This window comes from Bacillus rossius, chromosome 1 (assembly GCF_032445375.1).
Source record: "Bacillus rossius redtenbacheri isolate Brsri chromosome 1, Brsri_v3, whole genome shotgun sequence".
Classification (NCBI taxonomy): domain Eukaryota; kingdom Metazoa; phylum Arthropoda; class Insecta; order Phasmatodea; family Bacillidae; genus Bacillus; species Bacillus rossius.
Genome location: NC_086330.1, coordinates 364441660 through 364469542, shown reverse-complemented (window position 1 = coordinate 364469542; position 27883 = coordinate 364441660). Strand labels below are relative to the sequence as shown.

General features: G+C 39.3%; 1 protein-coding gene across 3 annotated transcripts in view; it reads left to right on the top strand.

The window, feature by feature from the left end:
- LOC134528351 (adhesive plaque matrix protein-like) overlaps positions 1-23435 on the top strand; it is a 39114-nt gene extending 15679 nt beyond the window's left edge. Inside the window, exons 3-4 of one of the 3 annotated variants that reach the window (XM_063361911.1) lie at positions 15608-18132; positions 22527-23435. In XM_063361911.1, the coding sequence (XP_063217981.1) occupies positions 15608-18132; positions 22527-22566 (2565 nt within the window). In that variant the 3' untranslated portion in view covers positions 22567-23435. Of the gene's footprint in view, positions 1-15607; positions 18133-20765; positions 21151-22526 lie in introns of those variants that run through there. The other 2 variants (XR_010074389.1, XR_010074388.1) reach the window with 2 other exon arrangements.
- The last annotated feature ends 4448 nt before the right edge of the window (positions 23436-27883 follow it).

Sequence of the window (27883 nt, the reverse complement as noted above, 5' to 3'; positions counted from 1 at the left end):
TCCCACTGTGATTCATTTTCGCGTCTGTCTTGTCGCTTCTCGTTTCTACGACGATAGTACTGTGGTTTATAAAATCCGTTACCATATCGCTGACCTCGATATCTATTGTGATACCAATTACTTCCGCAGTTTTCAACGTTCAGTGTGTGAATTTGAGGTTGTTTGTGTCCGCTGTTCTGCCCTTCATTTCGGTTACGCCAGTTATTGTATAACGGTGTCTGTTGGTTCGTGTTCTTGCGCTCGTTAGTTTCTTTGTGCGTTACCGTTTTATCGAGCTTAACGAGTCGTTCATACGTTAACAGTTGTTCCTTGAAATCTACAATATTACTGTATTGCCGTCCACTAAGTTGTAATTGATAATTGAGTGGTAATTGCGAAATTATCATGGCCATAAACTCTTCGTCTTCCATACGGCAATCAAGATAACGAGTTCTCTCGTACATATCGCTGATATGCGCCTCTAAATTTTGAAATTTACGATTTTCGAATTTTTCAGAATGCAACTGTATTCGCAAATTGCTTTGGATACGAGTATTCCAAAATTGGGATATGAAAGCTTTCTGAAACGATTCGTATGCGTGTACCGAATCTTTCGCCAACTCCCACCAATAATATGCAGTGTTTTTCAAGCAGTGGCTAACGCATTTCAATTTTTCTGCGTCTGTTAACTTAAATGTGTGGCAATATTCTCCAAACTGATTTAAGAATCTTCGAGGGTTTTCATTACTTTTCCCTGAATATGTTGGAACGTCATCCAACCATTTCTTAGAAGGGTGGTGTAGTGTAAGTACCGGATCTGCTGACATAATTGCAGTACTAATATTCGCGGGATTTCGCTCGGCTTCTATCGTTATCGATTTGTTTACCGGCGTGTCTTCCTTGTCGGTATTACATTCGCTAGTGTGGTGAGTCGTTAGTTGGGGCGAGAATGTTGCGATGTGTCTGGATTCTCTTTCTATTTCCCCTATTTTCGCCTCTACCATATCTAACCTTCCTGTTAGACGCTCGCTTAAGTGTACTACTTTATCGTCAGTGCGTTTACTGAATATTTCTACACCTTCAATACGAGTGTGTACACTGGAAAACTTCTGTTGCATCTCGTGCTGTGTTTCAGTTAAGTCATGCCTGATTTCTGCTGTTTCATCTGCAATCCTGCCTAAAGTGTTATTTAAGACTTGCACTAAATTGTCTAGTCTTTCGGCGTTTTCTCGCTCCTTTTGTTCCCTTTCTAACTTCTCCTCCTGTTCTATACGCTCCCGTTCTTGTTTCTCCCGTTCCCGTTCTAGTTTCTCCTCCTGTTCTTTACGCTCCCGTTCTTGTTTCTCCCGTTCCCGTTCTAGTTTCTCCTCCTGTTCTTTACGCTCCCGTTCTTGTTTCTCCCGTTCCCGTTCTAGTTTCTCCTCCTGTTCTTTACGCTCCCGTTCTAGTTTCTCCTTATTCATGAACTGGAACAGTGCATCTAGGGTAACAGTTGGTGTCGGCGGCGAATGACCCAACTCCATTTCCTGCTGTGACTCCATACCAGTAGTCTCGATGTGCTGTTCTGGTACTACTTCTCTAGGTTCTCGTTCAGGACTAGAGTCAGAAGTGTCATTGCTACCTCTCAAAAAATATGACTTCCTACCTGTGTCTGTCATCTTGACAAAATAAAATTACTGTCTGTATTTTTCAAAGCGTCTTGAGTTGTTCAAAAAAAGATCATAAAATAGTCCCTAACGTTGGCTTACACGTTGTGCGCCAAAAATTCTGAAGTATTTTCAGAATTTTCCCTTTTCTTCTGTTATTTTTCAGACAGCTCCAAGGATGAGCGACCAAAATTTCAAAAGGGTGTGCCACCGTTGGGTGATCAAAAATTCTATAAGTATTTTCAGAATTACTCTATGGAGTATATTTACTAAAATGCCAATATCTATAATGTAAAATGTGGTCTAGTTGGGCGCCGTGAAAACTCTATAAAGTACTAGTGCTGTGATTGTGTATGTAGCACAACTACTAACCTCTACAGAATATTAACTAAAATATGTCTTGTTATGTTGATAGTGAAAATAAATTATTCTCAAGTTGTATGTACTGGTGTAGTTTGACTCAGTGTGAATACCAAACAATAAAATGTCGTATAATTCCTTAGCAGTATGTCTCCTTCTCTTTGGTGTAAGTATTCTGACCTTAAAATCAACAAATATAAGTAGTGTGTTTAAAAGCATTAACTTCTCTATGACTGCTGATCTCAGTGTAATAAAAACTAATTATTCTTTCAAGACAATCCAAGCTAAATATTTCTGTCTATCTGGTTTAACATACACATGATATGTAAGTATGGTTATCAATCGGAAAATTAAAATATAATGAAAATTTAACTTTTTACTAGGGTCAAAATCATGGTTGTATGGGTGACAATACTCTTTTGCAACATATCCAACTGTAACATGAAAAGTGACAGAGTCAATGATTAGCAAGCAACATACAAATACCTTTGAGACAATTATTCATGTTTAAATAGGTTTTTCATTAAACAAAATTTCAATATCCGTTATACTTAAATGTCTTTCAGAACTAATTACGTTTTACGTAATTGTATCACTGAATAATAGTTTGGTTATCAGTCAATATTTTAAATATTATTGAAACACATTTTAACTGGCAAATTAGTCTTTTCTTTGTTTTTACTAGCTCAGTCTCTTTCGGTAGATCAAACTGTCTCAAGACTTCTGGACCTGGGGCTATTCTTTAAACATTCAAGACAATTAATGACTTTAACAGATTTTAACTTTGATATCGTACATATTACTGATCAATGTCAGTTAACCAGGTCCAGTATGTACAAGCTACAAGTCTTTACGTAGTTAAGTAGTATTAAGTTGTTTTTGCGAGTTTCAAATTAGGTCTTGATCGTAAACATCATAGTTTAAGATATCTTGCCATTAAAATAGGACAGGTAACTTCTCGCTGTTCTTGTTAATTCGGGGATGGGGCAAACAAACCTCGTCGCGTCGTTACAATACCAAGAGGCTGTGGAAAACCTCTCCGAACCCCTGTCTCTCCTCCGATGTTGCTGGTTGGGTCTCCGTCTCGATGCACCTCCTCTCGTGCTGCTGGTACTACAGCAGGACTGGCGTCGGTCACCTGGAGTCGTTTAGAAGGATGATGTCCTCCGGTACACCGTCTACGATGCCGTCTACCGCTGTCAAACTCCTTCCATCTCGAAGATTGATAGTCCTTTTCTTCTTTTTTTCTTAATTCGTCGTTGATCCAGTTCTATTTATGCTGTTAGTCAAAACTTATCGTCGTCGTCGATTCTTTAGTAGAGCTTCGAACATCGGTAACTACCTCTTCTTCATTGTGTAGTTCCGGTATTTATTATAAAATCATCAATTTCACGTAGATTCTAGCTATTCAGTCGTCGTACCAATGTTTTACGTGATATTCTTACATTCATTTATGACTAAATCACGGAGCTCTTTCTCTCTAATCCTTCTCCCATGATAGTAGAACAGAAACTCCAGTTCCAATTTGTTTCAAACAGTCAAAGCTTTCTCTATTGAACACTCTCCGAAATCACACTGGAAATACTAAATTCTTTAAATAAAATATATGCGCAGTCGAGCGTCCAATCACATATACTCTTTCCTCAGTAATGACCCAAAACAATATTAAAAGGTGTAAGCTCATTTCCTATTCGTCGCCGTTTAACAAATGTTTGCAAAGACATTTCATAAAATTATTACTTAGATAAAACATGAAAATACTTAAAGAGTAAAACCAAATTGACCTGACCATAGAGATACAATACTGGTAAATATAATTCATAACAGGACTAAGACAAAGTCATAGAGGTAAGAAGTAAAATAATAAACATAAAATTCATTTCTATTGAGGGCTTCTCAAATACCTCTATAATCTTTTCCACAAATCCGCACGGATTAGCTTAGCAACGCCCAGCTCTTCCGTCTACGTCATTCCGTGCGACCAATGAAACCGAGTATATGTCCGCTGTGGTAACCACGTTTATTCCAAATATAAAATACTTAAAAAAATTTCCAAGTACAAAAAATATTTATTGATATGTATATCATTACTTTGAACGTCATTTTTTGACGTGACGTCGAATAAATCGATGAACGCCGGCTGCACGTACGAAAAAGTGTCCCATTACGCACATTGTTCCGTTACGCTGTGTCCCGTTACGCTCATTGTACGCTTGCGCCGCATCTATCTCTCTTCCACTCGATTGGCCTATGCGTCCGAGGAGAAGAAAGACAGCGGCAGCACACAACTTACATCTGCACGTGAACTGTTTCGTCGACTGTTTATAAAGTGAAGTGAAAAGTTAATGTGGTTATCATTGCTTATTATAACAACAATTTCGGCAATAAAGGTTAATTATTCTTGCATTTTAAAAATCTGATTACTAGTATAATTTCAAGTATTTATTATTTTATTATTAAAATAAAAAGATTCAATTTTATTCATAAAGTATGCAATCATTTCATCAATGTTTTGTTATGACATTGTCACGTTAAACTATCGTCCGTAAACCGACTTTACAGACAACCAATTTTGTTTAATATAACATTTTAATCCTAACCATGTTTCGTTCTCGAATCTCATTTTTTTTTCTCCCAGTTAAATGAATTTTTTGCAACCGTGAAGTTTACACTCATTGGTTACCGTTTGTTATGTTTCAGTACATTATAGAAGCGACAGACGGATAATGAAACGTAAATGTCTTATAGTCCGGATCCGTTTCCGTTTCCGTGTGAGAACGGACCTTACTGTTGAATGCTAGGAAATCATGTCGTTTTATCTACTGATGAAGCTTGCAGCTGTCTGATCATAAACAACTGAGCGGCGACTATTTATAAATCTACACTATGTGGAACGAATTACAATTGTTAATTTTGTTCGTACATAAATTTTCAGCAGCCATCGATTTGTCTGCGTGTAAACGTAGCCTCAGTCACTATTCTCCCAGGTTTTGAGGTTAAACTAACTGAACCTCAACCTCAATATATTTGTAGTGATTTACCATCGTATGCCATATGTGTGTGTATAAATATATATATATATATATTTATACACACACACACACACACCCATGTTGAGAATGGTTCGTTAAGCATTTTATGAAGGCGTGATGAGCTTTTTGTTGACAAGACGTTAATAAACAAAAAAATAGACTTTTTAAGGACAAAAGCCGTAAATAAACTGTTTTAACAATCACCACAGACCTCCATTAAATAAGAGAAAATTCAATTTTCATTTTATGAACTTTTTTAAAATTTTTGCTTTATAAATCTATTGTTTTTGTGTTTTATTAAGTTGCAATGTGAAAGATGTTAATTTTTTGTGAAATAGCTGCTGCAAGTCAAATAAATTCAGTAAAAAATAATTTGATGTCTTGACTAGACACAAACTATATTAATACATAATTACTCTTTTCATTAGGATATTTTCATATGCTCGTCGATTAAATTCTAATATTAGATTTAGCAGATTATTGCAGGCTGTCTAAGCTCCGATTCAAAACTGCAAGTCGCGAGTTAGGTGACACGAACACTTCAGGCGCCACAATAACGATAGCTTCCTCGGGCCACAGCTTCGTGCATCTTCGGCAATGTTCGTCCTCGACTTCCGAAGCTACACGGAATACACGGAGTAGTTCCGTATTAAAAAAAAAAACAATATTGGTGGTTCACGTCTCATTATATTTACTGTATATGTTTTTGTAATAATATTTTGTGAACATTCAGAAGTTGAAAGTGTACGAGATCGGAATTATCTGTGATGGACGTAAAAAATAACTAAAAGAAAGGTTATGAAATTTTTTCTCACATTCAAATAAAATTTGTTTTAAATTTTGCTTCGAAAGTATTATCAGACCATTGTGTTTTGTCTTACGACAGGCCTAAACTATTTGTGCCATGGGACTTAACGACTTATATACATTACGCTGGATATCCCGATTCTAAAACATGGTTTTGAAAAAAAAATTACTAAGAGGGACAAATTTTCTCTTAAAATGCCCGAAACAAAAGCTAACGGGAACAAGGTTTTTATTTCTGAAAGAGAGAGAGAAAAATATATATTTGCTCCAATTTGAAACTTGTGATCTCAGTACAGTACCAGTTCCCTGGAACTTTAATGTGTATGCAATCTGCATTACAATTGTGTTTCGCAGCGAAGTATCCTGAATTGTCACGGCGCTTCGTTCCAAAACGATTGCGTTCGGAATGTTTCTGCTGCAGATGTTAGTGATGGAAATGGGGGTATTGAAGGATTGATCAACCAAAATGCCGTTTAATGGTACTCAGTTATAACCGCATATGGATCGCATATGAATACATTATAACAGTTTTCTTAAAATCTGTAAAAGTAAATGGCATACTGATTTAAAGTCAGCTAAGCAGGAATGATTAAAAGAATATATAATTTAAAAAAAAAAACATTCTTTAAAAAGAATTAAATATGTGTAAAATTCGTGAAATAATTTTTAATCCAACGGAAATTTTTGAATCTTTAGTACTTATTCCAATTTGATAATTAAGGGGTATTGGTTGTAAACCAACATTCATCAAAAAAGTACTTATTCAGAACATTTGGAACGAATCCAAACCATGTAATTTTATTAAAACGAGCTAAGTAGCATTTTTTACTTATACTATTCAAATGTTTTAAATATTCGCTAAATGTTAACAGAGGTTTGACATGGTATTTATGATGAGAAAAATATAATTGAATTATTTCCGGATTTATAGTGTTAATGTATTGAACAAAAACATATAACATATTAATTTTTTTGGAGAAAATAAAAAAAAAATGGCAAAATCCCAAATTTTACGTTATCGGTTTAGCGGAAATGTTTAAGGAATACCATAAGTAAATTAGATGGAATTGAATCAGTTTTTAGTTTAGTAATAAAGATTAAAAATTTTAACTTTTTGTGTTTGGATTACTTTAATGTAAGGCATATCTTTGTAGATATTGCTGACTACATTATTTATAAAGTGAAGTAGTGAGGGTTAAAACAACATTCGTTTTCATTATGGATTTAGTAAGAAATAAATAACAAAATTAATTGAAATCGGCCAAGTTGAAAGGTTGATATAGTTTTATTTAAGCACGATAAATTCTTAAAGAAAATTGACAAATATTTTAAGATAATCTAATAGGGAATCAATTATATTAACTTTTATGATATACACATTTTTAAACGATACTTTTTTTAATACTGCATATCATTAAATTTTAGGCTGAAGTAAAGTGCTAGAGTTTTTCAATTTTAATAATAAAAAATCGTTAATTTTTAACGCATAAAATTACTACCAAATGCTCAACAAAATTGGATATGAGGTTAATATTTTATAAAAATGAGTAAATGTACCAAATTCTTAGAAAATGACCGATTGTTCTTACAAAGACACCACAAAAAATTTGGTTGTAATAATTTTTCATGTGATACATACTTTTCAAGTTTGCATTAAGGGCCTTAATAAAGTGCTAGTTTTGCAAATACATTTTATCTTAAAATGTATGTTAGAACTAGAAAACTAAAAACTTTTAGATAAGAAACTTAATCAAAATCGGCCCAGGGGAACAAATTTAATACGCAGGCAGAAAGGTGAATCTAAGAGAAAATTAATCTTTCCTTTTAAATTACACAATACAAGAAACCAAGTTTATTTAATTCTCCATCTCTTTAGTTTGTGAAAACTATGAAAACTAGCATTATTAATGCCATCATATACACACAAACTTGGGACAACGGGTAGGTATTACTTTTCAAGCACCATTTATGGCAAATTTTCTCTGAATCAAATAACCGTTGTAATATTTAATAGTATTTCCTTAAAAATCTACACGGAAATTTGGAAAAGTGGTTCAAAATCCTTGTCTCTCTGGAAACTAGTCATTTTTTTACGTCAGACGGTGAAATCTTTGTCCGATGGGAGAAAAGATACCTCATAATCACTCGAGAAAAAAGTCGTAAGTGGTTTTCGTCAGGACAACGCGACTGAGAGGATAAGGCTAGTGAGATTAGACGTCAAACTGATAAGTCACAATTTGAGGTAGCCGGAAATAGCCACGAAAACAGAAATGAGCTCTAAGAAAATTAAGCGACCGTCAGTAACTTAAGACGACTAACTGCGAAAGCAAGTTTACGTTTAACGAGCCGCAAAGCAACAAGAAAAAAATATATGTGTTACAGTTCAGAAACATGCAGATCAAAATTTTTTTTGTAATAGTTATAACTGCAATATCAATGGATGAGAGTAAATGCGATACTTCGGCATCAGTTATATATATATAGGCCTATATATAATCTGTGTGTGTGTGAGCGAGTTTTTCTGTACTCTCCAGAGATATGTAACATCTAACCTCGGTAACGATCAAAATTCATGCAAATAAACATATAATTCGAAGCCGTGATAAACATACAAAAATTAGTGCTTTTTCAAGCACATTGCTCGACGCGAATTACACGTAGTTTCCACATCCACCTGTAGAATTCGCTGCCGGTGTATTTAGTCGACTATAGAATCATTTTATTAGCAGAGCGAAATTTCAAACTATATAATGAAACGGCTCGGATAAAAGCTAAAAGTCAAAAAAAAAAAATAAACCCTGGCTTGGGACCTGATTTCCGATAAGGAATTTCTTTAAAATTCCACCCATCTTGTTAAAATTAATGTGACCGTTAATACTGTAATGTTTCCCTTTGTCCTTGTGAACTTTGGTCCGCGCCATCCGCCACAGATGGCAGCACTGCGGTTACACATTTTCGTTCCACGCTACTTCCGTTCCATTCACGAAATTATCCCTACGAAATGCCGTAGACCGAGAGCTAAGAAGTTTACACATAAGAAAAAAAAATGACTTCAATAAAGACGTTTGCAGCCAACCGTGAAAAAAAAAACACAATGTATGAAGTGTTACGGTGTGTTGCGGCATCGGGAATCTGCTTTTCGTATATGTGCACGTGCGATAATCGATGCGTATCCGTGCGTGAACGCTGTGAAACCACGCACGGGGAACACGGACACGCATGATTGTTCCGAAACACACACCGAGACGGCAATTCCGTGGCACGGGCGCGGCGCGACCCTGCCACGCTCCAATTGTATTCGTGCGCGACATCCTCGGACAGTGAGTTCACTGTGGACTCATTACGACCCTCCAGCCCGCGCCAATCATTCACAGACCAGCACTTGAGGATCAGGCTGGGGAAACTAAGATAATAAAAAAAATTGGTTGTCTGTAACGTCGGTTTACGGACGATAGTTTAACGTGACGTCATAACAAAACATTGATGAAATTATTGCATACTTTTATGAATAAAATTGAATCATTTTTATTTTAATAATAAATGAATAAATACTTGAAATTATACTAGTAATCAGATTTTTAAAATCCAAGAATAATTAACCTTTAGTGCCGAAATTGTTATTGTAATAAGCAATGAAAACCACATTAACTTTTCACTTCACATTATAAACAGTCGAGTGGAAGATAGATAGATGCGGCGCAAGCGTACAATGAGCGTAAAGGGACACAGCGTAACGGAACAATGTGCGTAACGGGACACTTTTTCTTGCGTGCAGCCGGCGTTCATCGATTTATTAGACGTTGTCACGTCAAAAATAAAAACTAAATTTGTCCAAGAATATAAAAGCTAGAATAAATTATGACTGTCCTTTTTTTTACTGTAAGATACGTAAGATATCGTTTTAATATTCAACTTTTATTATTATTACTTTGAGGAGACTTTGCCTTAGTTGTGTGTTGTATGACGTATATTTATATATCATTATGCGTGAGTTAATCAAAAATATCATTAAATAAGAAATTACAAGCGAATACTAGTTTACCATTTTCAACGTGTCACTGTATTCGGATTGTTCACGATCAACTGATTAAATATTTGAGAAATAATTATTCATGCAAAATGAGACAGTCCGAAGTAATTATCATCAGCGACGTCGACCCTTCAAGAACCTTGAAAAATCCTGTTATTTTAATAAGTCAGGAAACTTTTTGCGATCAAATTATAGTTATGAAGGTGTTAAGTGTGAGAAATACTGGCTGAAAGTATATTTCCTCTTTGTTGATGAAGTTTACTGGTGATGTATTGTTATCGTATTAATGTCTGTAACGGTGGAATGAAGTCGATTGTTTTAACCGATCATTAACTAACATGTTGAAATTATTTACAGCAAAATAAAATAAAATGTTGCCTTAGTGCTACATTCTTATTTCAACGGTTTTCCTTGAAACAGCACAAAAGGTCTGATAGTGTGGGGCTGAATGAACAGCGTTCATTACAACCAACGTAATTTGCGTCGCGAAAGTTGAATGACATTACCGCAAATTGTCATTCGCTGCTCCATAGAGGTGCGGTGGGTGTCTGTTCTGAAGTTGATGTCGACTGGTTAGCAATCGGAAAGCAAAACAAATCGTAGCTGTATAAAGACTGATATGCTATATATTTTTGTCTAATAGCTTGATCATAACTCGGTATAATGAATCGTAAAGCTGCCGTCATTTAGTGAGTATTGCTAAACAAGCATAATACCTTTACATCTGCAAGGAATTAGCGATAAACTTCATTACAACAAAAATAGTTTTGCTATGCAGATAGGAAAAGGGGTGGGGGTCTTTCTCGTTTTGGCTTCAAGAATCAACACGGCAAAGAGAGTCCACACTAACTCCCTTACTTCTTACATCCGTGCGCTGCGCTATCATTGCATCGTCTTATAGATAGAGACTCGAAAAATTCGCGATTTCGATCTCTAGGATAGACTCCACAATCCCCTACACACTCGGGCAAATGCCACCTGCTGATTGGCTACTGTCTCGTGACAGCTGTCAACTGGGACGCTTGCGATTCGATACTTTTTTGGTTGAAGGTTTTCCATTGGCTCAAAGTCTTTCAGATGAACTGTAAGCTAATCAGAGAAGCAATATAAAGGTACAGTTGTTTGGATTCTATCATATCGTGAATATAATCCGCGAATTTTTCCCGGTCTCTACTTATAGATACAAAAAAAGACTCTCTAACGGTTGCAAATCGGATTTATTAGTTTAGTACTCAGCTCGCATTCCTGATGGTCCGGGTTTGAGTCCCGTTTCGGGAATCTTGGTTTAGACTTCCAATTGTTCTTTCCGGAATCTGTCCAGACAGACATTGGGATGGTTCCTTACCCAGTTCCCATGAGCTGTGTTGTTGAGTTTATCCACCTCTAATGACCTCGCTTTCTGCGAGACGTTAAGGGGTCCGCCTAGTCTGGGATATATCTGTGTCAGTGAGGCGGGATGATAAGCGCGACGTTAGCTGGTGCTTCTAGCGTGGTATAGCCTCTAAGCGCAAGTCTCTGAACTGACGCGCAGTCTTCTCGTCGTCACATGATAACTGTGAAATTTGAGCTGTGACCGTAACATTATCTTGCGGAGAAATTAAGATAAAGGTGTAATGAAAGTCCCTTAAGTGCTTTCAAGAATCTGTAACGATTGATCTACGCCTAAAATTCACTCTGAAAACATGCGTTTTAGCCATTTTAACTCCTCTAAAAAATACAATTTAAAAACTTCATCCAAAATAAAAAAAAGTACTTGTCGGCCCTCAGCGAACTCTTAAATTCTTTTCGTAAACAGACACCGCTGATGTCTCGGGCAGTTTTCAAATGGCTCTGCGCAGCGAGTGAGTGACCGGGTAGGAAGGGCGCCGCCTCTGGTGCAGCGCGCGCAACGGACAGTCCTGTGTCAGTTCCTTCCTGGTTTCCCGCGACGACCGAAGAGCTTCGGGCAGGCGCCGCCCGCGGGTTGCGCAAAGGGAAAGGCAAACGGCCCCACTTTCCCCGGCGCCCCGTCTCGCGCCGCTGTGCACGGCTCCTTCGCGGTTTTCGCCCCGTAGTACTGCTCTCGGGCCTTTCCTCGCCTCGTTTTTGTCGCGCGCTTAGCTCCACGCCTCAATGGCGGCCGGTTTCCCCTGTAGCCAGGCGTGCCAACCTCACCTTGCGCAATTCCCCCCCCCCCCCCCCCTTCACCGGGCCAGGGTCGACAAACTGCCTCGCGCGGCTATCGATACTCCGTCGGAAACCGGAGAAGCCTTCATTTCACAGACGAGAGAGTCAAACCCGAAGTTCCCCGAAGTTCATGCTGGTTTTTTTCCCCCCCGTTCTATCTCATTGTATAAACCGGTGTGGCATTAAATTTTGCGGTCGATTAGGATAGGTTAGCTACATTATAAATACTTTAAAACATTGTGGATGGTTGGTTATATTAGGTTAAGTATAGCTACAGTAAAAATACTGTAAAATCATGTAAGGTTGCTTAGCAAATAACTTTTTAATATGTAGCTATCCAGCGCTAGGAAACCGTTTACATGATTTCACAGTAGGATCTTTAATGTAGCTATCCTAAACAAATCAACCGTCCACAATGTTTTAAAGTATTTATAATGTAGCTAACCTAACCTTTTACAATGAACAAAAAAAAAACCGAAGATGCACGATCGGGCGTTTGGCTCTCTCGTCTGTGAAAAGAAGGCTTCCCTCGGCAACCGCCGGTACCAGCCTACTCGCGCACACGTGCGGTGCGCAGACCACGAGCTTCAGAGGACACGACTTGAAAACTGCTCAAGAGTGCTGTCTGCTTACGAAAAAGCATTTAGAAACAAGCTGAGGACGTATGAATAATTCTGCTCGCACGTATTTCGTTTTCAAACTTTATTTTTATAAGAGTGAACATGTCTAAAACGAGTCTTTTGGAAGTAGTTTTTTAAAGTACGAAACACCCGGTACGGATACTTGAAACCATTCAAGGGCCTTGCATCACACATTTATCTTCATTTCTTCATCAAGCCGCTTCGTTACCGCTCAAACCTCACATTTGCCTACGCACAAGAAGACTGCGCGCCAGTCCACAGCCTTGCGTTTCTGCGGATTCAAATAGCGCCCGGCTACAAATTAACTGTTCCAAACACATATATCATTATAATGACGCTGGTGCGTGTATCTACGTAACGCTCGCTAAGCACTATATACGTAGTCAACATATTTTGTACTTATATACATATATCGCGCTCAAGGATATTTTCCAATCTCCTTGGTTGCAACCCACTGATACTCATTCATTTTCCCTATTTCCCCTAACGACACGAAAACGTAAAAAACGGAAACGAAACCGGACCTGTAAGATATTTACGATTCCCTATCCGTCCCGTCACTTCAATGCACGGAACTGTTAACAAACAGCAACAAATAAGATTCAACCTTACGGTTACTAAAATTTAATTTAATTGAAAACAAAAAATTGCTATCCAAAAACAAAGCACGGTCAGGCTTTATGTATAACTATACTGCGAAACTGCTTCACGTATGAGTTCTGGAAGGAGAGGTCAATAAAGTGTGTACAGGAAAGGTCTGTATATTCTTAATTTGATTTGAGGAACTCCAAATACCAAAACTGTTATTGACAGTTCCGGGCACCCTCCTCCCCCCCCCCCCCCCCAGGGCAGGGCAAGCCCAGGGCCGCGCGCCGATTTTTTTTCACGTGACGTCAATAAATCGATGAACGCCGGCTGCACGCACGAAAAAGTGTCCCGTTACATACATCGTCCCGTTACGCTTTGTCCCGTTACGGTCATTGTACGCTTTCGCCGCATCTGTCTCTCTTCCACTCGATTGGAACAACCATCGATTTGACTTTTTCGAGGCACATTAAACTTGAAACACTCCCATTAGTTTCCTACTTTTCCTATCATCGTCCTATCCTTAACAGAATAACACAGATTGGAAGAAATTAAATAGCAAACATGTATAAAAGTTATAGTTAATATAATCTCTTCGTTAAAGTAATAAACATATTTGAATTAATGAGTGCAAATAAAAGTAAATTTATCAATTAAATTGTAGATTTCATTTCACTCCTTCTTTGTATCCATACAAAATAGTGATAATTCAATAAAAATGATTCAATTTTATTCATAAAATTATGCAATCATTTCATCAATTTTTTTGTTATGACGTTGTCACGTTAAACTATCGTCCGTAAACCGACTTTACAGACAACCAATTTTTTTTTTCCATTTTTATTTTTCTTGTTTCGTCGCTGTCCCGTCTCCGTTAGAGGGGAGGAGACGTGGCGGATTTCGCTCGGTCGCTTCGCTGATGACTGGATGTTTGCTTGTCCGGCGCCAGCTCTGAGGCGGAAGGGGACCGTCCGGCCCAGTGTGGCTGACAGAGGACGTCACCCGCGCGGACACTTAGTGGACTGCTAGTTGGTGCACGTGTGTGACGAGGCAAATAGGAGGCGGGCGGATTAAGTCGCAAACAAATACTTACAGTTCAGTGGCAATTTATTAGAGCACAGGGCACTAAGAAGTTATCTTTGAAAGATTTGTGCAATAAGAGTGCATGACTTGATGCACGCTTTTGGACATACACCATTGCTATGCACTTTTTCTGTAGAAGAAAACTAAAAAATACCTAAAAGTAAAAAAAAACACATACATTGCTTAATTTGTGTTTTTTTTTGTCTTTTGGGTATTTTTTAGTTTTCTTCTACAGAAAAAGTGCTTAGAAATGGCGTATGTCCAAAAGCTTACATCAAGCACATAAAGTGCCGCTACAAAACACACACATGATACAAAAGAGAACAAACAGTAAAACAAAAGTAACAAAGAGAGGGCGCCTCGAGACCGCGTCTGGTCCGGGCGGTGGCCTGCAGACCAGAACGCAGGGACCACACTCCTGCGCGCACGGAGCGGAAGTGACGTCACAAACACTGCCGCGGACAGGACTGGAACCCGGGCTTTGATTAAGAGTCGAGGAGGTGCGACGTCAGTTTGTCTAGTGTTTTTAAAATATGAACATTGATGAAGGGGAAAATAATTACAATTTTACTAGCATGAAAATTAAAAATGCTGGCCAATACCAATTTCAATTCATGATTTCGTATTAGCGAAACCTCCAAATATTTCCACGTATGACTATGCGATTCCACTGGACTTTGATCGTAAGCATTTATAAAACTGACCCGACGTTAACATTTCTTAAGATAAATGAGCAAAACCGTCATCGAAATTTTAGTTCCAGGTTGGCTTGCAATTTTGGTTGAAAGAGTAAAATTTCTTTCCCCCCCCCCCCCCCCCCAGGGGAGGGCCTCCATAAAAGTAAAAAGCCCAGGCCGACAATGCATGCCCCTCCCTTCACTAAGTAGTGCAGGCACAAGCTTACATACTAGCGTTTCTTGGCTTGTGGGATTTTGTCGCGTTGAGGTCGCCCTCATCAGGGCGCCATCCCAGCATGCTACCCTGATGATGGCGACAGCGATGCCGACCGAAACGTCGGTGAAACTTTCGCCCTCTACACGAGTAAGTCCCACAAGCCAATAAACCTTAGACGATGGCCGCGAAAGGCTGCGATCTTTATTATGCCCACTCGATATTTTTATTTAATTGTAAATTTGTGTGATTGCTAAACACTCGTCACATTTGCGTGATTGCTAAACACTATATCCACTAGTTTTTCGACGCAACTTCCTGCGTTCAACGGCTGAGAAGGTAGATGAGGGTAGAAGAGTGCAGATGCAGGGTGTGATGTGGTTGCAGATACTGCTGCTGGCGGCAGCGGTGTCGTGCCAGCAGTACGCCAGGGCGCCGCCGCAGTACCAGGTGCAGGACAGCGGGGACAGCCCGCAGCAGGTGGACTACACGGCCTACCTCGGGCCGCCCGCCCCGGCCAAGGCGCAGGCCGCGGAAGAGAAGGGCTTCCTGGAGCCCATAGACTTCTCCGGGCTGTTCGCCGGCGCCAGCAGCGGCGTGGCGGCGCTGTCTCCCAGCAGCGGGCCCGTCCTCCGGAGCTTCTTCCCCGCGGCCGGCGGCGACCCCTTCTCCGCGCTGGGCAGCGCCACCTCCCACTTCCCCGCCGAGGTGGAGGCCGTGCCCAACAACGGCTCGGGCTTCACGAGCCCGCAGGTCCAGTTCCAGTCGCTGTTCGACGTCTCCGGGTCGGCCCCCGAGGCCGGCTTCCGGCCGCAGGACTTCCTGCAGCCCAAGAAGGCGAGCGAGGACGAGCAGGGCTCGGAGGAGGCGGACGCCTACTCGCCGTCCTACGACTACAAGTCGCCCTACGCCAAGGCCGCGCCCGGCTACCGCGGCGGGGCCAAGGACCACGAGCTGTACCGCGCGTCGCCCTCCGGCGAGAGCCCCGGCTACAGGCCCGAGTACACCGCCGGCCCGCCCAAGTACCTCAAGAACAAATACGTGTCCGAAGTCGCCCCGGGAAAGTCCAGCTATCCCGCACCACCTTCTTCCCCTGCTCTCTACTCCAGCCCTGGAGCTTACAGGCCTGTTTCAAGTGAATCGAGACCAGAGAAGGCCAAAGCACAGGAAGAGTCTTACGGTGGATACTCCTCGTATGCGCCGCCGAACACAGAGTACCGTTCTGACGCCAGTGCAGCACCACAGGGGAAATCGATTTACCCCGTTCCGTCATCGGCTTATGGAGCAAAGTCTTCAGAAAGCAATGCTTCACCAAACGAAAAAAGGACCTATACCTCTTCCCCATCGGATATCTACAAGCAATTCGGCATAGAAGCTTCTCAACCCTCCACCATAAGCCAAGCATCGCCCAATACTGCGATACCACAAGCTCCTAAAACACCTTCAGCTTCATTCGGCATCTACCCTTCAGTGTCCACCACACTTGGTTCATACCTGCCACAGGCTACTGATTACAGCAGCGTCCCGAGCAACCAGGGACCAAACTTTGATAAAAGGGGAGCTGGTGCCCAGCCCAAAGAAGCGAGTGCCACAGAAAACCAAGAAAAAAAGTGCAAAAAGGTTGAAAAGCACGTGAGCTCTGATGATATTGTCAAGGGGCGTTTCCGCCGTGATGCTATGTCGTGCTTCGTATGTGAGGATCCCAAAACAAAACTCAGCTACGAAAAATGTTCCTATGAGCCTGAACCACAAGGTTCAAATTATTTCAAAGGCCACACACAATCTTATAAGGTTAACCTCGCTAAGGCACCAGGTTTCAGGTTCCGAAGGGACTTAGCAAAAATTATATTTGACTTTGAAAAAGAATGGAACTTAGAGAGTACAAAAATTTACCCAAGAAAGGTGCGGCAGCCATCGGCGTCAGGATATGGTTACAGCGCAAAGGATGGCTATAAGTATGGACCTGATTATTTTGGACCATACTACGAGGATAAATACTCATCCCCTGCTGAGTACACGCCATCTGCCTCGGCGCCAGATCCTAAAAACTGCAAGAAGGTCGAGAAAGATAAAATGACGTGCTACGAGTGCACGGACCCAAAGAATGGCGGCACTTACGAGCAATGCTCGTATTCTGCTAAACCTAAGGATAAAAACTATTTCATTGCACACGAGACCTCGTTCAACAAAGACAGCAAACACGATAAGCCTCAGACGAAAAACGAGAGGAATCGGAGGGGATTCGCGGGGAATGGCGACGGCGTAGGCGAAGCCTCATCCCGCATACCAAGAGAAGATTCTGGTTCTGGGTACGGTTATAAGGCCGATGTCAAAGCCAGCGCACCAGCTAGCAGCGAAGGCGACAAAAGCTATTATTCTCCTAGCGAGTTCTCGACAAGTGAAAGTAAGGAAAATAAAAATACTGGACCGGGTTACGAGCCCTACGCGTACAGTGGACCTGACTACTACAATGCCAAAGACAAGACATCTGAAGGAAGTGGTCGTGTAGAATCATACTTCGAGCCGGGCCGCAACTACGACGAATACTTTCGAAAGTTGTTTCCCGAACTAGTAGAGGCTGAAAAAACGTCTGCTAGCACAGATGACTCTGAAAGACACGTGAAACCGCTCTACACGTACACTCCATCCACGCCATCAGAATCTCAGAGTCAACACCTGAAGTCAGCACCACCAGGATTCTTCACAAACAACGAAAACAAGAAAGACTTGGAGAAAGTACTGGGCGAGTTCAGCAAAAAGGACTGGTCTTCCTGCAAGAAAGTCAATAAGGATAAAATGACATGCTACCAGTGCGTCGACAAGAACGGCCTGCAGCACGAAGAGTGCATGTTCGTGGCTGCTTCAGAACCGAAGACCCAGCACCTCGCCTACCACGAGAAGAAGGAGTTCAGGTTAGTGCCAGCGGCCAACGATAACGAATCTGCTTCCGCTTCTGACACCCAGTCCCAAGCCTCTTCTTCCAAAGACTCCGACTCCTCCCCGTCCAACCTGTCCGAGGAAAACACTTCCCCAATCTGCACACTTGCCAGCAGCAAAGCTTTGCCGAGCACTCTCACCCCCGCAATCACTAGCAAACCCAAACGGAAGACGTTCTTTAAAAAAGTGACCACCACGTCCTCCCCGGCGGACAGTAAGATTGACGAGACGCAACAGAGACTTGTGAAAAAGACGAGGGCGAGGGCAGGGGACAGCAAGTCTCCCGCAGTGGGTGTTAGGTTGACCAGAAGAACGACCCAGTCCGTGACCAGCACGAGGAGGGCCTCGGAGACCACGCCGGCCCCGCTGGCCACGCCGGAGGGCCAGCCCGCTCGCCGGCTGGTCCGGCGGAAGGTCACCGTGTCCACCACGGACATGCTCGAGTCCGCGAGCTCCCCGGGCAAGAAGCAGGCCCGGCCGAGGTCCCAGGCGCCCCTGCCGCCAGAGCCCCGGCTCTCGGAGCGCGACCGCAGTCCGGACGGCTACTACAGCGCGGAGACCAGGACCCGCTTTGACCCCGTGCTGAAGGTCACCTTGCCAGAGTACATGCTCAGTCGGTCCGAGCACGAGGCCATCTTCGATGAGGTCATGGCGTCCGGACACAGGCAATAAAGGCCTTGCTTACAAGTAATTTCATCTCTCTTCGTTTAACATAGCATTATATTTTCTTTGGAGTTACAAGTTAGTGAGTTTCATGGTTTACGTGAATTCAATGTCTATCTATGCTGCACAACTGGCAATAAAAAAATTGTACAGGAAACTTGTTGCACACTGTAAACACTGCTTTCTGAGCTAAGTATCCCTCCATCACCAGCAAACACTGCCATTTGATTTCTACGTAATCTATATCACAACACATGACTCCACCTTACTGCAATCTATTTAAAGATATAACAAGTCAGTCGGAAGTTTGTTGTAACAATGTTTTTTAAATAAAACTTTTGCTTAAATAACTGTTTGAATTTTTACAAACTAGTAAATTCAATTTTGAAGTTACCAGTTAATGAAGTTGTTTTCCAAAATCTACATATTTAAATTCCCAAATAACATGCAATTCAAAATTAATTTTTTAAAAGAAGGGTTTATTACAAGGGGCATGCATTTTTCACAGAAAGATTTCAAGACTAGCTCAAAGTCCAAACTGTAGTATTGTCTGTGTTTCATGATTGGTTGAGTTTCTTTCAGTGAACATGTTGACGTCAGCCGGGGCTTCGCCCCACGAGCCTGATCATCCTCCGTTCCCTCTCCCAACACCTTCCCTACCCGGCATTTGTGTCGTAACGTACGTAGCCGTGTGCGATTCAAACTGCGCGCCACGAACTACAGCAAGAGGGCGCTTAGATGCAGTGCGCCGCACCCCTAAATATATTAATTCACATTGTAACCCTTTTTATTTTATTCTTTTGCCCCAGTGTTTTGTTACAGTTTAATCAGGTGTTTCTTTAATTTAAATATTATGTTAAATATAAAACTATAGACGTTGCCCGGGCGGACCCGAATAGGCACGGACTTGGACGAGGGTAGAAATGTTTATAATAATTCTCAATAACTACGTAAACTGACGTGTCCCGGCAGCAGCGTCGGGTGATGGAGTGGCATGAAGTGGGGCGACAGGCCCCAATGGTAGGTTAGCAGCTGCTCCTTGACGCACAGATATTGGTCTAACCTGCCCTCTTGCTTGGCATGAGCGAAGATAAGGAAAAGGGGGGGGGGAAACAGGAGCCTAGAGCGAAATCCCCGAAGGGCCGCTTCAAGGGGGGAAGGGAGTCTAGAGCGTAATCCCGAAGGCCACTCCAGGGGAGGAAGGATGCTAGAGCGTAATCTCGAAGGCCGCTCCAGCAAAGAATTACAGAGCGTAATCCCGAAGGCCGCTCCAGAGGAAGGAAGAGAGTAAGAGAGAGAGAGAGGAGAGGAGAGGAAAGGAGAGGAGAGCAGTAAGTAAAAACACCAATTCAATATTACTGCTATATCTCCCCAGATTTCTCTGGGATAAGGATCTCTGGCTAGGCCGCCGTTTCCTCATATGCTCGGCCGGGAGCGTGTGACAGCGATACCGGGAACTATTACGTTTCCATAACTCGCTTCTGGCTAGGCACATTTCGACTTAGCTTAAATACAGCTCCTTCAGACATTGGTCACTGACAAAGCGACAATCTTTCCCCAATACAGGAAAACAGGCCATCCTGTGCCCTCCCCAGTAATTCACACACTAGGATATTATTTACTTATAACATATATAGCACTGACACACATTTTATATTATACAGTCATTAATAAATCCATATGCACTGCTATAACCATTCAAAAGATGCGTGCTGCCATCTATGATATGTAAACGGCACCACTCGTAGCCTATATCCCACGGCTGGTGTAGAGAAGCCTGTTGGGATACGGCTTTCTTGGCGAAGCGGCCATGTTGGTTGCAGAGAGAGGCCGAGGACAAATATAGGACACAACAAAGCATTGACGTATATTAAATTGCCAGTAATTTTTATATATTTATTAATGTAATCTATTATTTACTTAACTTTCACCGGGGCACGGAATCGCAGAATGTTGTAACGGTAATTGTGTTCGGCGCGAAGGGCGCCATGTTGCCACCTGCAAACCATGATCTCATCCCAGTCTCCTTCTACAGCCGGCCGAGAGCGGACGTCTCTGTCGACACCCCGAGGACATCACCGTTGAGTCACTGAGTAATAATTCCATAGTTTAATTTATTCGAATCTCTTTCTTTCATCCTCGGGGCCTCTCTCGGTCGGAGAGACTGTTTAAATAATTAATATTAACTCCTCGGAGTTTTTAATATCACCATCGTAATACGTAACGACTTGGGGCGGCCACGTGCGTGGTCCGCCTCTTCATCTAAGCCGATTCGTGCCCCGGGCATTTTATCAGTTGTACCAGTGAAAGAACGTGTACGGAAATAAATCGTGAGTACAATAAACTAATTAACTGTGTTACGTGTCTTTGTGTTCGGGGGACCACGTGGGACCCCAACCTGGTCGGCGGCGTGTGGGACGCCCTGAGAACCCACTGCGTGTTAGAAGCGTGCCCGACGCTGGGAGCGGGCTTAGGTAGGGTCGAGAGCGGCGTGTTCAATATCCAGAGGGCCAAATATCTCGTCGCACACGGGCCACGTAACGCCCTGGGTTAGAGTCTCTCGCCGGGTCCATGCGCCCACTCACGTGGTGGCGCCCACTAATTCGCTCCGATAATTTCTCCATAACACCGTACGCCTTCAATGTTCACTGCTGATACACCAGTTACAGCCATTTAGTGCTGAAGCAAACATGTTCTGACTTGCCCCGTCATACCTTAATGCAGTACGAGTGTTCAGATTTTTTGGCGGAAAATAAATTCCCCTATTTATGACCTTCCCCCTTAAAACCCTCTTACAATAGGTAAAATGTAGTACTTTTTTCAAAAAACTTTCGAAATGCAAAATTGTTGAAAATCTGCTTGCTGTGTTGGCTGTACAAATTAGATACTTTATTTTTATAGTAGTCTTAATATATTAATTCATGACATCTTCCATAAATTACAATTTTGAAAATCGTAATCACTGGCAAAACTAAATTGATACTCCAGACTTAACAGTCTTCATAAAATTATTGTAAAGATACCAGCTCTGTACTATTTTGATACTTTAAAAAATTTATCATCATTTAACTTCCTAAATAATTATCCAGTAATAAAATGCAATGAAATCTGCTTATGCAAAAACTGTTTTCAAGTACACATCAGACAAATTAACTTTCAGTACATTTATCATCCATTTATGCTAGCAAATCATAGAGCATACAAATTATTTCATAAAAATTTTCATCAGACTTGGACTTAATTGTCGAAATTTTAATTACTTTGGGTTCTCAGTGGTCCAAATGCTAATGTGTAATATTTGCGTGGTTAGAGTTGTTCGTTCAGTACAAACTTCAAGTACAACTAAATTAATGAGCACTGAATGTATGTCCTTTCAAGTTCAGCATTTCTTTTATTTTTAATGAATGCACTTAAATAGTTACAACAGCTTTAACCACAAACCCTAAATTTATAATTTTTCTATTTGTGTATTCATTTATTGGCAGTAATATAATGCTCACAAACTTAATACTGTACTGGATGGTGAAGGTCAGCTAAAAAAAAATGCATGTGTATGTCAAAAAATTACTAAACATCAAAAGGTGTTTCCTTAAAATGCTCAAGTTGATGCTGTATGAACCTAATACACATTATACAGGTTTTTTCTTTTTACCCAGCTCCCGAAACTATTCTAAATTATTTATGCCTAACTTTTGTTTCTTTTCAGCCTTATACCACCGGAGAAATCTCGCTATGTTGAGTACTGATGAACATACATGGACATCATCGAAGAAGAAAGCGTGCTTAAAAGATGAAGTTATTTATGAAGACACACACTGATGACATGTTTCCAATATCGGCTTTGTGTGATGGACTAATGTGTAGAAATCATAAACCGCATTGTGCACTGGCCAGAACAATAATTGTATTGAATTGCAATTCCATACTTGTTACGTGAACATTTTTAGTACTTATCATAACTGACTATTTTTATTCTTTAATCTGTAACCAGAGCAAGTCCAGATTATAATTTATGTACATACTAACAACATTATAGGAATAACTAACAAATGCACCATTTAGATATTGTATACTGTCTTCCCACAAATGGTGACATAAACAGCAATATGGTACAAATATAAGTATAGTTGTTGAATAAAATCTCACAAGTTTAAGCATACCTACAGTAATGTAGATTCGAAACAAAAATGGTAAGGTATATAGACACACAAAAAATAATTTATGCCAAAGAATATTTATTTACCTCTCCAACGGTTAAACTTTATAAATTAAGGGGTAAGTAATAACTATGTTAAAAATTACTTGAAGCTGTGTTCAGGCAATACAATTGAGTGATTAAAACTCATCTAATATATCTGTTATGCTTTGAGAGATTTTAGTTCTAAGTGTTAAATAAAACAAGTTTAAAAAAACAAGTATATTGTTAGAAAACCATTTTAGGTAGTACTTGTGAATGAAACATATTTACAACGAGGTTTACGACTAACCAACTGGGCCTGTGAAAAAAAGTTCACTAAAACCAAGTAAAAATTGTTTTATGATGAGATACCTTTCCCATGTATCAAAATCAGAGTTCTTTCATGAAGCTCACCATACATTAGTACCACAAATTTATTATTCAAAACCATAAAAACTAAACCTATTCAAGTTTTATTTGCATTGCATTTTACTGTTAAATTTTTTCCATGCATTTTTTTATATGAAATATCTTCCAGTAAATCTGATTAGTTTAATATAGGCCTACTCTAAGTAGATAAATTTTATTTTAAATGTTTGATGAATATTTTTGCTATCTAAAATTTAGTATTTTAAAACCAAACTGGAACACGAGCATGGATAAATTTTGACATTTTTTTGCAATTCCGACATAGTGGCTCTGAGAACCAACCCAAACGTCAGTGCAGTGATAATATTACACACCCTGATCAGAGCACAGGATTATATAAAAACTTTGGCACAGTAATTCTGCACATTATTAAATTTAAAAAAAAAGTAAAATATTGTTATAGAAGTGCAGTGTAAGTTCTCCAGAATGCAAGATGCTTTCAAGGTGGGCAAGGCCGACAACCTAAATTCCTGAACACCACAAATTTTAGAGCCACGCTTATTTCGCAGATTCATTTCACTCCATTTCACTCGACTTACCTATAGATAATCAAGAAATTTTAAGAGTACTTATTGGTCAATAACAAGGACACATTCTTTGGTGGGTAAAATGTAACTGGGTAACCCCTCCTCCTTGTTTATAACCGCCAAGGGTTGTCAAGTGTGTCAAGAACAACTGTGGTCCAATCAGCAATGTGATGCAGATGCATACATGCTTCAAGTCTGTTTTGCTGCCCAACGAATTCGCGAAACACTCCTGGCTCTCCAAATGGGACACTTGGGGGCAGAACAGGATTGGAAGAGGGGCAGGACAGACGTCGAGTGCCCCAATGACACACACCAAAGCTCACAAACAGAAAATCTCGGTTCGGGTACGACTGCATTTGAACCTTGATCGCCTTCGTGACGAGACATGGTGCCTGGCAATGTAAAATAATGACTCAGTATTACAAGAACATGCGAATAAGTAGGTTTAACTTCTACTTCTTAGCCACAGACAAAAAGTAAATTAAATATTTACAGACACTTGGGTTACGAGCTAAGAGCTCGGTATGCTTCTAAACTCATACAAATTGTTTAGCACTCTGTTAAAAAACAAAGCTAAAGCATATATGCCTTCAAGACTGTGCTCTTCAAACAAGAGTACAAGAAATATTCCTGCCTCAAGCCCCGGATTACATACTGCTATGTATTTCATTCCTCCATATTTCTTTAACGAGTTATTTTCTTCTGCAAATTTAAGTGTAACAGCCATACAAACAAACGTACAGCAAGTTAATACTTATACCAGGGTATCCACACAACTCTGTGATAAGATTTCCTTAACTTTTCCCCGAAAACCTTTTTAAACAATTTGTCTGTGTTGAAATAGAGAAAATCCAACTTTCACCATCTCCAAATCCGGCCTAGTTCTATCTCCATCTTCTGTATTTCAAACAGAACCTCGCACATGCCATTTTATAGCATGTATGACTATACCATGCACTGAATAAAACACTATCTGAAAGGGAAAAAAATGCTTTCACAGTTTGGGTGATGGCAGACTGGAGCAAAACATTTCCATCACATTATAATAACTAGATTATTTCTATAGAATCCCTAACCAATTAAAACTTCCCTGTCTTTTCCCCATACTTTCCAAAATATGAACATACTGCATAAAAAAATTATCAGCAATTAATAACTTTTATAAATTGCAACTTACAAATGATTAAATTGAGCCAAGTTCTCTTTCAACGACATTAAAAATACGAGACTGTCTCATAGTTACCATACACTGCGTACAATAGAAGTTCTGGTAAACTTATTAAAACTTCTTCACAGATAGCAGGAAGGAAAAAATAATAATTTCACGCAGCATGGTGTTGTCTGAACCAAAATTTTGAATCTCTCCCAGAAACAAATAGATGAGCAATTTCAAATACATGTGCACACTCATTGTTTTTACAAGTACTGGCTTAAAGCTCCCCAATCACTGGCCAGAACCCTTTTAAGGAACATCAAATGGTTTTTCTAAATATTTAAAAAATAAATAAAATCATGAAAAGAATTTCTTTCACAAAACCATTTAATTTCTAAATGAATAAATAAAAAAAAATAGTACCAAAGGTGTGCAAAGCTTTGCGATTTCAAAGATCTTCGTATCATGATACTATCCTATTCAGTTTCAGTTCACTACAGAACCTGCATTTAGCCTGAGTGTAACCAGAAACGTGGCATTGGCTGTGTTGAAGCACATCTAAATTACAATTAAAAAGAAAAAAAAAATTGATTTCACCTTGTTGCTAATGCAAGCTTGTAATCACTGTTGCAAAAACAAAAACTCATACTTATTTTGATATAAATACTTAAGACCTGTTTAAATAAATTAAAAATTAATGTTAAAAAAAGTCACAAAACAAGTAAAACAGTAATGCAAGAATGTACGACAACGTACATACTACACTTGTGCAAAGCTTCGACTAAGTGATCAATGGAAGCTCTTTTTAATATTAAATTTGATGTTGCCAAGAAATTTGCTATTTGTTTTATTTGAAGTTTTGATTGTGATGCAAAGCTTCACATCTGATGTGAAGCTTTGCTTTAGCTACAAAGCATTTAAACATTAGAAGCCTAAAATTCACTCGTGAAAATATTTAGTTTTTTTTGTATGTTTTGAGAAAAATGTTTGCAATTTTATTTGAAATTGGCTTCGCTTCAAAAAACTAGTTTTCGCACAGGCTTTGTACCTACTTACACATCGGTGGTAGTACTTTCAGACACCCTCGTAATCACCAATTGTGTAATTCATTTACAACAGATGTGTGGTCATGTTTTGCTAAGCTAGCCTCATAAGTCATAACGTGTCAGAAATTAGACACATAAGAATAAAAATGATAGAGATAGTCTGTAGCGAATACATTATACACTGAAAAGTAAATGAAGATGAGGGGACAAAAATTAAAAATTTCATACTGCGACCAAATTTACTAATTCTAACCAGTCTGACAAAAATTCAGAGACACTGAACAAAATCTTTCACATAAAAATAATAACAACAACAAACAAATTACAAATAGTTTCATACCACACAAATACTTGAAGAACAATACAAAAAATTTATTATATTCTTTTGTTACTGAATATAATTTGATACATATCTCGTTTAGGATAAAATTCAGCTCTAACTAAATCAAGTTACGACTGAAACACTTTGTTGTCAGGCAACAAAAGTTGGTTACTTCAAAAAAATATTAAAAAGATTTTACAACACTCCACACGCACATTAAATACAAGCTGTTGCAGCACTGATAACAGTTTAACAATACTCAACAGGCATTATGCTAAAGTCGTGACAGCAAAAAAATTGTGTTGTTGTAAATGTGATAAAAATTAATCCTAAACCAACAGTTCTTCGGAAAAACTATTTTGCGTCAGCTGAAATTCAAAGATTTCACACCAATTATCAGCCAAAGGAAAAATAATAATTGCTGTGTTGACAAATTAGCATTCATGATTTTTTGATGTGGAGACATTATTGTGTCCAGAAAAGACCAATTAGAAATTTATTCAATTTAACGTCGCATATAACATGTCACATCAGATGAGCGATTGTGATTACAGTGAATTAAACCCTAGTTAAATTGATAGGTAAGAAACAGTTTTTAAATATGTATTCAACATAATAAACATGTAAAAATAAAAGTACTCCATTGACAATGTTTTTTTTCTCCTGACTACATAAGTGTGATGTCTAAATGAAAATTGAACTTTGAGTCATGATGTACCAATGCAATAATTTTAGTATCTTTATCAGTCAATACTTCCAGATTTCTGGTTTTTCAATGTAATATTTTCCAAACACTACTATTTTTTTTTTGCAGTAAAATACTTTTTTTGTCTTCTACCAAACAACTTATTAATAATGTACTTACTTAACACTTACAAATATCGAATTTATGGAGACTTGCATAATGAATATTTACAGAATGTATTGAAATGGTTATCAGATATGCTAAAGAAATGAATCTGTAATTGGAATGGTATCGGTTCTTATCATCTTCACCCATCACTACTTTTGAGTAAATTAATGTTAATGCTTGGCATTAAACTAAAAGTTAATGAAAAATATTTTTCCATAGTGTTATCAAAGAATGCAGTTACTGCATAATTTTCCACTCAACATTATCCTGCCTTCATTGTTTGAGATTAGGTTTAAAAAAAATTTTTAGTCTGAAAAAAAATATATATATAAAATACTGAACAAAAATTGAATTATGAATTCAATACAAACAGTAGGTATTTCAACTACAAAGTAAAATAATTTTATTAATAATAATATTTTAAATAGGGAATATATTATTGTAAATAATATCAAAATTAATACCTATTAAATTTGTTGCCATTGTGAAATTTTGGCTTTTCTAAATTAAACCAAAATATTATATAAAAAGAATAAATAAAAAAACTATATCTTTA